Raw genomic sequence first — 14,035 nt, 5'->3', positions numbered from 1 at the left:
GGGTGTGCTATTTCCAGGGCACTCTGGCGAGGCAGGCGACTCACCATTGTCAGCATGTCAGGTCAGGTTTGCTGTTGCATGCTCAGGCTGCTGTATGCACCTCCCTTGATTGGCATGTGCAACTTGCAGACCCAGCACACCAAGGCAGAGAGGAGCTGCCTGCTTCCTGCATCTGCCTGTGCCTTATAAAGCTTCTCTATGCAAATGTCAAAGTACAAAACCCCCTACTTCCCCATGGCAAGCAGGGAGGATTGTATGTTGCTGGGCTGGTAGTGCTTTTTCCGGGGCAGTAAGGCTGTGTTCGCTCCAACCCAGGGCTCGTTTTGCCTGGGAATGATCTGTTTTGCTGCCCAAGACGCTGCCCTACATGGCTTCTAATTACAAACCCTTAGTGAGCAGTGGAAACATTTTCTTCTCCCCTAACTGGTCTCTGCAAACAGCAAAAGCCAGGATGTCCTGAGCCCTGGACAGCCCTGCCACTGCTGGCAGCGAATTCAGTAGCTCCAAATAGCAATAATACACCTGCCTGCCTTCGGCCAGGGGATGTGGGTCCTGCCCCTGCAGGCATCTGACTGAGGCCTCTCTCTCGCTCTCTCTTCCAGCTCCTTCAGCTGTGTCCATCATGCACCAGGTCAGCCGCACCGTGGACAGCATTACCCTCTCATGGTCTCAGCCTGACCAACCCAACGGAGTCATCTTGGATTATGAGCTGCAGTATTATGAGAAGGTACTGCGGGACCTTGGCAGGGTTTAGCCACAGGTTTTTGGGAGAGGAGGTGGTGCAAAGCTTCGCTTAAGGGTGTAACATTGGCTACAGCAGTTGGTTGATCAATAGGTTACTTCTCTTGCTGTGGTTGGCCATGTGGGTGGCACTGGCTGTCAACCCTTTGGAGCCCAGTGGTGGTTCCAGTGACCCTCCATAGACACTGCTCATGTGGAAAATCTGCTGGTCTTTCAGGAGGAGCTTCTCCTCTCTTCACCTCTCCAGCACTTGCGGCAGGTGCACCCATTACAGGAAGAGCTGGGTGGCCAGGGTTCAGGCTCTAATTTTTCTCTTTCCCCTACTGGGACATTAGTGGGGAATGGGGATGGTTGGGATGTCACAGAGCATCTAGTCCCAGGCTGGACCACACTAGCCGAGTGTCCAGTCTTTGAGATTTTGTGTAATGCTGTCCATCAGTGCATTTACACCAAAGGTGAGTTTGGCATCTGTGTGCAGCAGCCTGAACCCCTCTACCCAAGTGTAGTACCAGGGAGAAGCTGTCCCAGACTCCCATGGAGGGTACATATTGCACTATGGAGTTGGGGGAGGCTGATGGGAAGGGGTCCTGCAGCTCTGGCTCTTTCATCCCTGAGGAACATGCCCCACCTCCTCTCTGCCCAGGCAAGCACAGGGACTGCAAGCCAGTGCTGTGCCAGAGTGTCCATCCCACGGGGCTGGAGTTGTGTGGCTGCTGAGATACCTGAAGACCATGTTGATGTTGGTCCCAGGACCTGCCAAGCTCTGCCTGGCTGGTGAACTTCATCCGTACCACCTGGGGGAGGTGGGGAACAGGAGGTTTCTCCTTCCAGGAATCTGCTCCTTTACACAAGAGCTTATAAACTATACATTAAAAATTGCAAACTAACTAATTAAAAAGCTTTATGATTAAATGGAACTGAAAATATTTTTCCCAGCAGTTGCCAGAAGAAATGATTAATCCCCCCCACTGCCTGCCTGTGACCTATTTTCTCATCACCAAGAGCCAGAGGGAGAATGGGGAGGGGGGGAGCTTCTTTGTAAGCTGTTAAATAGGTCCTGACCTATATTGCATAAATCACAGCCATTTGTTTGACCCTTGGAAATGATCCCAGAATATGTGGCAAGATGGATGAGTAGGTAACAAGACAGATCTGGAAAGCAAGAGGGATCCTTTCCCTGGGGACCCTTGAAGTAGAGACAGATCATCTCAGGGAGTTCATTCTCCTCCTCTTCTTTCTCTTAATCTCTCCCTCTCTTTCTGTCTTCCCCCACCCCTCTGTTTTCTGGGGGAGGCTGTAAATAAAGGGAATTTTTGTCTAAAGGGGAAGCTGCTGTTTGTGGCTAGTCTTCGCAGCCAGCCGCAAGGTGAGCATCTGTTTGCCCCATCATCAGAGCTCAGGGCACAGCATGTCCCTGATCATGGGGACAAGTGGCCCAAGCCACGCTCAGGCAATGCTTTTGATGGCAGTGGGCTGTCAGGTAGACCACTAGCCCTGGCAGAGAGGACAATGGAAGCAGCCCCACATCCTGGTGCTGAGGTGCTCTCTGTCCTGGTATTTGAAACTCTTGGTTTATTTTTTTTTTTTGCTGGTGCTTTGGTTGAAGAAGAAAGGCAAGTCTTAATCTCCTCCTCAACCAAGATGTATGTCATTCTCAGAAAAGGATTGTAGAATAGTTAAGGTTGGAAGTGACATTTAAAGGTCATCTAGTCCAACCCCCTGCGATGAGCAGGCACATCTTCAACTAGATCAGGTTGCTCAGAGCCTTGTCCAACCTGATCTTGAATGTTGCCAGGGATGGGGCATCCACAGCCTCTCTGGGAAACCTGTTTCAGTGTTTCACCACCCTCATTGTAAAAAAATTTCTTCCTTAAATCTTATCTGATTCTATCCTCCTTTAATTTAAAACCATTAACCCTTGTCCTGTCACTCCATGCCCTTGTAAACAGTCCCTCTTCATCTTTCTTGTAGGCCCCTTTAGGTACTGGAAGGTGCTATAAGGTTTCCCCCAGAGCCTTCTCTTCTCCAGGCTGAACAACCCCAACTCTCAGCCTGTCTTCACAGGACAAGTGCTCCAGCCCTCTGATCATCTTTGTGGCCTCCTCTGGACTTGTACTGCATCCAGCTCTGGAGTCCTCAGTACAAGAAAGACATAGAGAGTGGAATAGAAGGGGAGAATCATTTGAACCTCTTGGTATATTTTTTTGTTGGTGCTTTGGTTGAAGGAGAAAGGCACATCTTTATCTGACAGAATCACAGACTGGTTGGGGTTGGAAGGGACCTCTGGAGATCATCTGGTCCAACCCCCTGCTAGAGCAGGATCACCCAGAGCAGGTTGCACAGGATTGTGTCCAGGCAGGTTCTGAATCTCTCCAGAGAAGGAGACTCCACAACCTCTCTGGGCAGCCTGTCCCAGTCCTCAGTCACCCTCAGAGGGAAGAAGTTTTTCCTCATATTCAGATGGAACTTCCCGTGTTCCAGTTTGTGCCCGTTGCCCCTTGTCCTGTCACTGGGCACCACTGAAAAGAGTCTGGCCCCTTCCTCTAGACACCCACCCTTTAGATATTGATAAGTGTTGATCAGATCCCCTCTCAGTCTTCTCTTCTCCAGGCTAACTAGCCCCAGCTCTCTCAGCCTTTCCCATACCAGAGAAGCTCCAGTCCCCTTGTCATCCTCGCAGCCCTCTGCTGGACTCTCCCCAGTAGTTCCCGTCTGTCTTGAACTGGGGAGTCCAACCAAGAAGCCTGTCATTCTCAGAAAGGGATCATCAGGTCAAAGCTTAGTCTCACAGCAAGCAAATCTCAGAGGCTTTGAAAACAGGTTAAAAAAGAAGGGGAATAACCAAGAGCTAGAGGCAGGGCCTGGCCAATGGATTTGTCTCTCTCCAAAATCTTCTCTGTGTGTGTTAGCCTTTACTCCAAAGTCCCATTTGCACACTCAAGGTCTGATCCATCAGTAGTCAAGCCAAGGTCTTCAAATGCTTCGGCTGGTCAGTCAAGAGCCCTCGGCACTTTCAACAATGCAATGACACTATATCCTCCTCTGCCTGCTTGGCAGAGCTGAATCTCATGTTCGTCTAGCCATTGCAGTGCTGAGTTTGGCAATTGAAAGCCATTTACTTGATCCCTGGGACCAGTCCCAAAATGCACAGCTTTGGATATGCCATGCTCTTCCCCTGCTTCCCATCAATACTGCAATTTGGATGGGGTGTGTGACACATCCCAGGTGTGTTCTCACTCGACTGCCAGTCTGTACAGAGGTGATTTTCTTCCAACATGTTTCATTGCAAACTGTCCCATGTGCTTCTGAATGCTCAGAAAATATCTCTGGAGCTAGTTAAGTTGTTTCTAGTGGAATTTTTTTTCCCCAGTAGAAAATTATATTTTATTAGCATGAAAACAATTCAAACGTAAGAATAGCAGCATATGTGTCTTGTGTAAAAAGTGTTTTGGCTCTTCATTTCTAATTGATTCTCTTCTATATAAAGACATAAATTAAATTAAAAAAATTGGAATGAGTGTTTTAGCGTTAACAGAAAAGAGCTGTTCATGATACCTGAAACAAAGGTATATTTTTGTTTCCATTTCACAGATTATTTATAACATTGCTATTATTAAATGCTATTAAAAATGCCTGTACAGAGGAAGTATGATGATTTTCTTTCACATGTAGTTACAGCAAATCAGTGCAGATTGTTACGCAAACACTGACTGACCTGTCTGTTCTCTATGGTCCTCTCCTTCATGTGTTTCTTTTTTACCTCCAAGAGGCACCTGGCAATGTTTGTCTTATTAAAAAAGTGAGTGTCGTCTTCATTTAGAAAGGGCATAGTAGTTTTTGTCCAACATTGCCAAATTCATCCTGGAGTGTGGGAACTGGAGACCCACTGCAGTGTCAAGCACTGCTAAGAATAATTAGCTCTCCTTGTTATGCAAAATGATTGGGCTTAGGGTATGCTGTAAGTTACCTGTTTTTAATTGTTTAAAGACATTCAGCCCATCCCTTGTGCCCAGTTCGGTCACCAATGCAAATGTTTTAGGAGGCCCAGGAACCCTTTGATGTCTCCAACCGATGCTGGGGAAAGGGCATGGGTTGGCTGGGGGGCTGAAGGTGGGGGAGAGGCGACATGTGGCAGCTGATGGTGGAGGTGGAGGTGGGAGTAGAGCTGGCTGTAGCCTTCGTGGTGCCCAGGAGCTTCTGACAGGAGCCTAGTGTCCCCAGAACTGGACGTCACCAGGGCTCGTACCAAGGACTACTGGAAGCGCTGCTCCTGGGCTGGCTCAGAGGACTTTCCTGGTCTCCAGCCTGTACCGTTGGACACCGGCATCCCTGAGCCTGGGGCCAAAGCTGCTTTCTGGTGTTTCCCACCTGCCAGGATGGAGTGAGAGCTGGGATGCCTCTTCCCCCCTATGCTGCCCAGACCCTTGGAGGTGGCTCTGTCTGGGGAAAACAGTGAGATCAAGAAGGTTAAGAGGAAACCTTGCCAGGGAGCCCTGCGATAGCTTTCCTGCAGTGCCAGTCCTTGCCCGGGGTCCACACTGATTCTGCCTGGGGCTCAGTTTTCTTGTGTGAGGCATCCAGACACACTTACCACAACACACTTGATCAGGTACCTGGTTGGGATGGCAAATGCTCTTGAGATCTCTCCACAAGTGGTGCTCCCCATGAGAGTCCGGGAGCTGTGAACACCACAGATCAACCCCCAGAGTGGCCGGTAGGACCCTGTTACCACGTCTGAGCATCCCTCCTAACATACCGCATCCCACGGGGGCCAGAATTCAGATGTGTGTGATGATTTGGCACACAGCCTTGGACTAGCTTTGTACGTGTGGCTCTGTTTGCTTCAGGAATCACAGCAGATTGCCGCTGTGCAGGCGCACAGAGGAGCTGTCTGCCAAATTAAGTCTGTTGACATTTTTCTTTGGCTTTTTTTTTTTTTGGCTGATAAAACATGACTTTTTAGAAACAATTTTTGCAAATCCTTTGAGCGTTTCACAGGCTATCTGTGTGTCTAGAAACTCTTTGTTGATCAGACTTTGGTTTCAGCTTAAATTTGGCTCAGGGGAAGGGGAACCAGATAATGGCTCAAAATCAAAACTATGAGAAAATAAGAAGTGTGTTATTTTGAATTAGGATTTCCAAACGCAAACCAAAATCAGCAGGGAAAAAGAAAAAAACAACCACCAAACCCCTGCAAAAAACAAGCTGGGAGAAACAGCAAAGGGATTTGGACTTTAAACCACCTGGGATGCCCTGGACCTACTGGAGAAGCCCAGAGGGGTGAAGGGGGAGAAATGTTTGAAATGAATTGCTGGAGAGGTGATGGCTGAGCAGTATGCCAAGGGGGAAGAGTAGGTCTGATAAGGGAGGGTGGAGAGATGAAAATGCTCTTTCCTGGCAGTCTGGGATTAAAGGAGAGCGCTGGCAGGAGCACGCCTTTCTGAGACAGACAGACATCAGTTTCCCAGGCTGTAAACCGACATGTAAGCATGCCATTGCATTCAGTTTAAAGTCCTCCAGGAGCTGGGATGAGGTTCCCTCAAACAGTTGGACAAATGATTTTGAAACAGCTGTGGTGTTAGTGCCATCCAAGGGCCTGGGAGGATTCATCCAAGCCCTTGAGCACTAACACTGTAAACATTTTCTGACCTATTTCTTTCCTAGCCTGCCTGGGAAAGGTCCAAGGGGGTGCTGAGGCCTGATCAGACAAATGAGGCAATCAGTTTTCTGTGTGCTCATCTTTTCTTGATCTTTCTTGTCTGTGTATCTGTACTTGAGCTTTTCATTGTCATTAGCCTAATTCCCAAACGCCCCAGTGATACCCAGGCACCTTCAGCACCAGGTCCAGATGGACAAAACTGATGTTGTATTTTTTCGAAGAGAAAACTGTTCCTGAATGCTGTTAATAGTGGAGGTCTCCCAGGCGTTTGCAGAGCTGCTCTGCGTTACCCTGAAGAATGATGTGCCATCAGCATTTCCAAGCCCCTGAGTTTGCACACTTGGAGAAACACATTCTTGCCAGACCACTCTCTTACCAGCCGTCCACACCAGAGCACTGCTCAATCAAAAGCTTAATACAAGAAGAAATTAAGTCCATGAAAGTTGTTTTTCAGCTGCTTTGCAGCTGCAAGGCAAATAGTCTGAACAAACCCAGGTCATGAGTATAATCCATCTTGCAAATGCCAGTGCACTTGCAATTCTGCTCCAGCACGATGACTAATTGAGAAAGCACCAGGCTCTCCCAGCAACATAAGGAGAACATTGGTTCAACATGGTCTGCTGTATGGAGCCCCATAGTGAATGACTGTTCTTTGTGGGCCTTTCGTGTTGCTGGTACCACGACTTCTGGCTGTGCAGAGGATCGTCTCAGTGAAGGCACCAGCGCTGTTCTCAGAAATGGATGAACATGAAAGCAAAGTCACCAGATGGCTAGCAATGTGGAGAGTGGAAAAGAAAGGAGACCAGCTGCCCCCAGAGGCGAGCTCCACCATTTATTGGTAGGCAAGACAACCTCTGACTCAACCTGTGCTCCAGCAGCTGAGGAGGCTGAGGACACAGCACCCTCTCGGCAAAGAGTGTGCAAGGCTGAGTGGAGACTCTCCCTTGACTCCTGCTTCACTGCTGCCTGCAGGCAGCCAAAGCAGCACAAGAGAGCAATGTCCTGCACAACTTGCACCATTGTCTGGGGAAACCTTGATTCATCACAAGATGGGACCTTCTGCCTGATTGCCCCTTCAATACCCTCTGTCCTTCAGGAGTCTGCTGCAGAAGAAGTTGGTGAGGAGGAGTGGATACTTTGCTCCTTACTGGAAGTTTCACTCTGATCTCATGTTAGCATGGGACAAGAAGAAATCCCTCCATGCCTCCCCAGGGAAGTTTCACAGCTGAGACAAAAGGCCAGACCCTTCATCACACCCTCAGTCCCACTTGATGGGATTGCACAAACTATGTGTCTGACTTCTTTCTGCCAGTCCCTGCCTGCTTCTCATGAGGTTATCTCACCTCCCTGGTGAGTCTGTGCGGGGTGGGAGTTCTGGAGCTTGCTGAGCCCTTTGCAGTGACTTGAAGTTAGCAGATCTCAGGGACTCACTTCTAAACTTGCCAGCTCAGATTTTGAGCTGCTGATCTGTTCCAACCAGTGATCCTGCCAAGGCAGCCTGACCTGCCGTCTCAGAGGTATTATCAGAAAGGATGAACACTTTCAACATAACTACAGAAATTTGAGTCAAAAATTGGTGCCTGTGCCTCCTTTTGTGGGGGCTCATATTCACAGCTTGGTTTCTCTATGATTATTCTGTTTTCCAGAAACATCCTGCTGTTTGCATATATCACTGCTTTGCACTGACTTTCAGGACTTCATGGCTGCCAGGCACCTGGCCACCTTGCCCTGATCATAAGAAGCACCATATTCAGTACCGTCTTTCATCCTCCTCTGTTGACCTGTTTCTCCATGTCCCTGGCGGGGGACAGGGACTGTCTGTTCTCTTGTACTATGGCTAGCACAAGGAGATCCTGGCCCATCCGCTCATGCTTCTGGATGCTCAGCTAGGTGCATAATTACTAAGGGCAGCGATGGATGCATCACCTACACAAGCACAATACCATCTGTACTGTTATGATATGGATGCTCAAGTCCTCAGCTAGAAAAACTGCAGACAAGGGACAGGACAAAAATTTGGAAGTAGTCTCATTGTCACTTTTAAATCTGCTCTTTGGTTCCCCAGCTTTGAAAACCTAGCCATGGTCCCTGGTGAAGCAGGCCCTGGGCAGGGGGATGGTAGCAGTACTTCTCCTGAGGTCCAAAGTCCTGTGTTCAGGTGGGCTTTACCTCTGGCATAGGCAAAGGGAGATGGGGAAGAGCAAATGGAGAGGGTGCTGAGGCTGGATCAGGCACAGGAGGAGGAGGTGAGGAAGGAGGACAGTGCTAAGGGAAAATGGGCACAGAAGAGGGAAGCAGTTCCCATGCCCATTGAGCTCAAGGCTTGGAGAAGCAGCCTGAGGTTTCTAGCTAACATCAGAGACTTTCCTGAGAGGTGGTGGAGCCCAGGGATGTCTATACTCCTATTCCTGCTTGTGTGTCTCCCTGCTGGGAGTCAGGCTCAGAAGAATGACATGTCTCCCCATGGTGGTCTCTCCCCCCATGCTACCCTGGTCTCCCATGCTTCCTCCTCCTAGAAATGCAGTGCCTGATTCTGGACATATTTTTCTGATGACAGATTTGTATTTTCTTGGCAGGATCTGAGCGAGTTAAATTCGACAACAGTGAAGAGCCCCACCAACACTGTGGCAGTGCAAAACCTCAAAGCTGGCACCATCTACGTCTTCCAGGTGCGGGCACGTACTGTGGCCGGGTATGGCCGGTATAGTGGCAAGATGTATTTCCAGACCATGACTGAAGGTGAGTGTGTCTTCAGCTGCTTCTGCATAAAGGTGACACGGGGTCTAGAGAGACTTGAATAAGATGGAGGTGCACTGGCAGCAGTGCTGGTCCCCTTGCTGTTAGTCCCTTCAAGGGTGCATTGACGAGCCACATGTATTTATTCAACCTGTAAAGACCTGGAGAGAGGTGTGGGCACTTGGTGGTCCATGAGGGAAGCACGTAATCTAGGCCAATTTCTGCCAAGCTTTTCTGGCATGGGGACATGTCTACTCAGTTGGATTTAGAGGAAATGAAATTTATATGATTTTCACATGCACAGCTGTTGATGACAAATGCAGACCTGGGTCTTTATTTTCTAAATTTGTGCTGCTAAATAGAACAGGCCAAGCCAGTTTTCTGGCCCTGAGGCAAGGCACAGCATGCATCCATGGGACAAAACTTTCTCACCCAAAAGGGATAGCTCCATACAGTCTTCCTAGTGGGTACATCCTTTGTCATAGCCAACCTGAGCCATGCCTCGGACAGCCCTAGTTGTTCTGGACCAAAACCATGGAGGAAGCCCATTAGCAATAGCTATGCAAATGTGGGCAGTGTTCAGGGCCGTGCTCTGACCTTGATGGACTTGTTGGTGTAGACCTGTCCTGTGCCACAGTAACCCATTCCCTCTTCCTTGCACGCCAGCCGAGTACCAGACCAGTGTCCAGGAGAAGCTGCCGCTCATCATCGGCTCCTCCGCGGCAGGGCTGGTGTTCCTCATTGCTGTAGTCGTCATCATTATTGTGTGCAACAGGTAGGTCAGTCTGAGCGCATGACCTGGGGCTGGGGCTGTGTAAGGGGGTGGCAGCTGGAGGCAGGGGGTGGCAGGGACAGGGGAGGGATGGATGGGGACAGGAAAGTGAAGGAGGAAAGAGATGCCCCTGCCGTGTGTCTCTTGGCCCTGACGGACCTGTTCTGGTGCTCAGGACTCCCTTTCTTTCCAGAAGACGTGGCTTTGAGCGTGCTGATTCTGAGTACACCGACAAGCTGCAGCACTATACCAGTGGCCACAGTACGTACCGCGGCCCCCCGCCAGGCCTGGGGGTCCGCTCTCTTTTCGGTTTGTGTTCCTGTTCACTCATTCCTTGTGGTGTGTGGGGAGGGCTTAGGCCACCTAGCTGGGCAGGTGTGTGCATGTGCAGGCAGGAGGACCTCCATGCTGTCTAGATGCCCCACCAGTCCCCTATGATCCAGATCCCTGCCCTGCCTCGCAGAGTCCGTGCTCTCCAGACCTGCTGCTGTCTGGTGCCAGCCATGCAGTGAACACCCGTGCATGCTTTACAAACCCCTGTGACGTCCAACACACAACCCTCCATGTGCCCCTGAAGCCTCACCTTCTTCTGCCACCACACTGCATCTTGCTACTCCAGCTCCTGAGCTTTGCCCAGCTTGTGGGCGGCAATGAAACCCCTTTCCCCACCTACCACGTCCTGCAGACTGCTGCCCTTCTGCAGGAACCCACATACCTTGTGGTGCCTTTGCCCATCCCAGTGCTCCCAGAATCATAGTAGATAGGAGATGTATCTATATATATATAGGTATATAATACAGTACATAACATGCCATCTCTTGCAACCTCCCTCTTCCAACCTCCCTGTGTGTTGCAAGACACTCCCTCACATCCAGCATTCCTGCTCAGACCTCCTGCGCACCCTGCCTCACCCCAGTGCATCCTCCTTCCCCTCATTAACCTCTGGCTGCGTGCCCTCTGAAATGCCTTTCTCCTCCCTCACCAGAGACCTGTTGCTATAATCCTGCTTTGTTCGAATCTCAGTTGTTATTCACCTCGTGTTATACTTGCAGCTTCAGGGTTTCTGTCCTTTTTATACCTTGCTCCTGTGCAGACCTGGGCCTTGTTCAGAAAATGGAAAACATCGGTAGTGTTTCAGCACAGGACTCACTATTGCTTCTGCATTTACCTGGGAAACATTTCCCAAAGGGCAGGCCACGGAACTGCAGCTCTGTGCCAGAGCAGCAGCGTGCTGGCTGCATTGCTATAACCTCCCAGGAAAAATGACGCTCTTCGAGAAAGATTATGTAAATGCAGCTCTCAGTTGTTTGTCAGTCCGTGCTGCATGTGTAAACATACTTTCACACTTTGTCCCGGGGTCTGGTGCATAACATGACAGCTTCAGGCTGGGATGGCATTAATAGCTGTGCCTGTTGGAACAGGCTCGATGCCACCGGACGCAGACGAACTGATAACGGGCCTGGGGTGCCTTTTAGCCACATCGTCACAGCAGACGCCAGTCCAAGGCACAGTCCCTGCTCAGCTCCCCAGCAGTGATTGCTGGCGAGAGGCTACAGACTATGCTTAGCAAATTGCCAAGGCAGGGGGAGCCTGTAAGCCCTGTAAGCGTTGCAGCAACTCCCCTGAATCCTACCAGCATACTATATGTGGAACTGGGAGTCGTGCCTCCCGTTCTGTCTTGGGCTCCCAATCTAATGGGCTGTGAGCTCTGCTTTCCAAATACCCCCAATTTGGGGGCAAGCCAGAGGCCAGCAAAAGGAGTATAGAAGGGGGAGAGCTGCAGGAGTGCAGGTAAGAGCTGTCCCACGATGTACGTAGCATGTGATATGGCATCAGCAGTCCAACCTCACCAGGTCCCATGGCCGTTGCCTTTCACATAAGCATATCACTGTGTCTTCTGGTCCGCCTAGCAGGAAGAGCTTGGCTTTTGCAATGTCCCCAGTGTCTCCTACAGCTTGTCTTGACTGTGTTGAGGCTACCAAGAGGGAACGCAGCACAGGCAGGGTTACCTGTCGGAAGAACAGGGGCCAGACTGGACTGTCTGTCCTGCTTGCACTGCCCCCGGAAGGGTCACAGCCCCCCATGGAGGAGTCAGTCTGGCTTGGTGGCTGCGTCAGTAGTGCCAAGCACCTAGAGCTGCCTCCCCTATAGATCTCCATGCAGAGAACCAAGAGCAGCATGTGCCTCAGTTTACACCCCAAGGCAGACCTTCACCATCTCCTGTCCTGAGTGCTGCGCCCAGGTTTCCTCCTCCACGTTCCTACGCCTCTGATGGGATGGTGTGCTGAGGTGGAAGCAGCACGCAGAGGCAGCCAGTGGGGCAGAGCTGCAGTCTCTACAAATGGTCCTCTTGCAAAGTTGCAGCATGATGAGCTTGGTGTGACATCGGTGTGCCTATGCACCATCTCCTGAGAACAAATGCTTCTCTTGCTTTTCCTCTGGATCTGCTGAAGCCGAATCCTGCTGCAGAGGATGTGTGGTTCTCCGTGGTCACAGTGTGCAGTCCTAGCTAACGATGTAGCCCTCCACTGCCCCAACAATGTCTTATAGGCCAATATTTATTAGAATCCAGTTTCAGTAGTCCTGTACAAATGTGGCTCTGCATGTTCTTTCTCAGACTGCTTTGCTGTGTCTGCTTCATGCCCCTGATTATGTGATTTGCTGAGGTCGAAAAGACCCTCACACAATGGGTTTATCTTTCCTCGATGTCAGCTGTCAGTCGTTCCATTTGCATCTGTCTGTCTGACTCTCTCCTTTACCTTTATGCAGTGACTCCAGGAATGAAGATTTATATCGATCCATTCACCTACGAGGATCCCAATGAGGCTGTCAGGGAATTTGCAAAAGAAATTGATATCTCTTGTGTCAAAATCGAGCAGGTGATTGGGGCAGGTAGGTAAATTGCGAATGTCTGCCTGGCCCTCAGCAGCACAGTTTCCTTTGTGGGTTCAGGCTTTGGTGAGGATTTAGCCTGACGTGTACTGGGAAGACTAGTGCCAGGAAGGCCTCACACTTGGCCCCAGCCTGGACTAGCAGGAGCAAGGTTGTCCAGTGCTGGAGGAGTAAGTACATCCAGTGCTGGAGACAAGGACTTCCCATGTGCATCTAGTGTCCAGTGATGAATCCAATGATGAGTCCACCTGAAAGGAGGTCTTTGGTGTGGAGTGAGGGAGGAAGCACAGAGCAGATGATGGGTGGTTGGCTCAGGGGCACGCAGGGCAGGCACGGCTGGAGCCCGTGGGAGCGGGGTCCCTTGGGGAGAAAGGCAGAGGTCAGAGGCTGACAATCCCTACCTGTTTCCCTCTGTTCACAGGAGAGTTTGGTGAGGTGTGCAGTGGGCATCTCAAGCTTCCTGGCAAAAGAGAGATCTTTGTGGCCATCAAGACCCTGAAGTCTGGTTACACAGAGAAGCAGAGACGGGACTTCCTGAGCGAAGCCAGCATCATGGGGCAGTTTGACCACCCCAACGTCATCCACCTGGAGGGGGTGGTGACCAAGAGTTCACCAGTCATGATCATTACTGAGTTCATGGAGAATGGCTCACTGGATTCCTTCTTGCGGGTATGAGATCCCAGGAGCATGCAGTCCCAGAAAGTGTGTTGGGCCAGAGGAGGACTGGAGGGAAGGTTCCTTTCCCTGTGCCAGCACAGCAGTGCCCTCCATTGCCCAGCATCCCTGGCCACTGCGGCAGCTGCTGCATTGTCCAGAGGTCTGTGCCTCAAGAACAGAGGTGGCACCAAGGCTGTCATCTGTTACGTGTGTGTGCACTCATGCTAGTGAAAGGCTGTGCCTGCCTGTATGCATGCCCACAGATGCATTTATGAACTCTGCCTCTGTGGACATGGAGGGACAGTCTGATGTAGCTTTAACACAGCAGGACTTCACCTCCAGCTGCTCTGCCTATTGGTAGGTCTGAGTTTGAAATGGATGATTCACTTTGTTGAAGGGAGATAACCTGCTTAATAGGAATAGATTGCCCCTCCTGAACCCTCCTGTGCAAAGTGTGGCAGATCTGCCAACTTTGGATGACAGCAGCTATGGTAGTGATGCCCACAGGGTGTGTGAGGGTGACTTCCAGCCTTTTGCTTTGAGAGGGAACTTACGTACTTGGAGCATAGCTGTCTCTT

General features: G+C 50.4%; 1 protein-coding gene across 2 annotated transcripts in view; it reads left to right on the top strand.

The window, feature by feature from the left end:
• The window catches only part of EPHB2 (EPH receptor B2), a 131,949-nt gene that overhangs the window by 103,219 nt on the left and 14,695 nt on the right, over positions 1–14,035 (top strand). Inside the window, exons 6-11 of one of the 2 annotated variants that reach the window (XM_054849924.1) lie at positions 603–727; positions 8,977–9,139; positions 9,803–9,911; positions 10,105–10,169; positions 12,678–12,800; positions 13,222–13,469. In XM_054849924.1, coding sequence (XP_054705899.1) covers positions 603–727; positions 8,977–9,139; positions 9,803–9,911; positions 10,105–10,169; positions 12,678–12,800; positions 13,222–13,469 — 833 coding nt within the window. Of the gene's footprint in view, positions 1–602; positions 728–8,976; positions 9,140–9,802; positions 9,912–10,101; positions 10,170–12,677; positions 12,801–13,221; positions 13,470–14,035 lie in introns of both variants that reach the window. The other variant, XM_054849923.1, reaches the window with a different exon arrangement.

The sequence above is a fragment of the Grus americana genome, chromosome 21 (assembly GCF_028858705.1).
Source record: "Grus americana isolate bGruAme1 chromosome 21, bGruAme1.mat, whole genome shotgun sequence".
Lineage (NCBI taxonomy): Eukaryota > Metazoa > Chordata > Aves > Gruiformes > Gruidae > Grus > Grus americana.
This window is presented reverse-complemented; position numbering and strand designations above follow the sequence as displayed.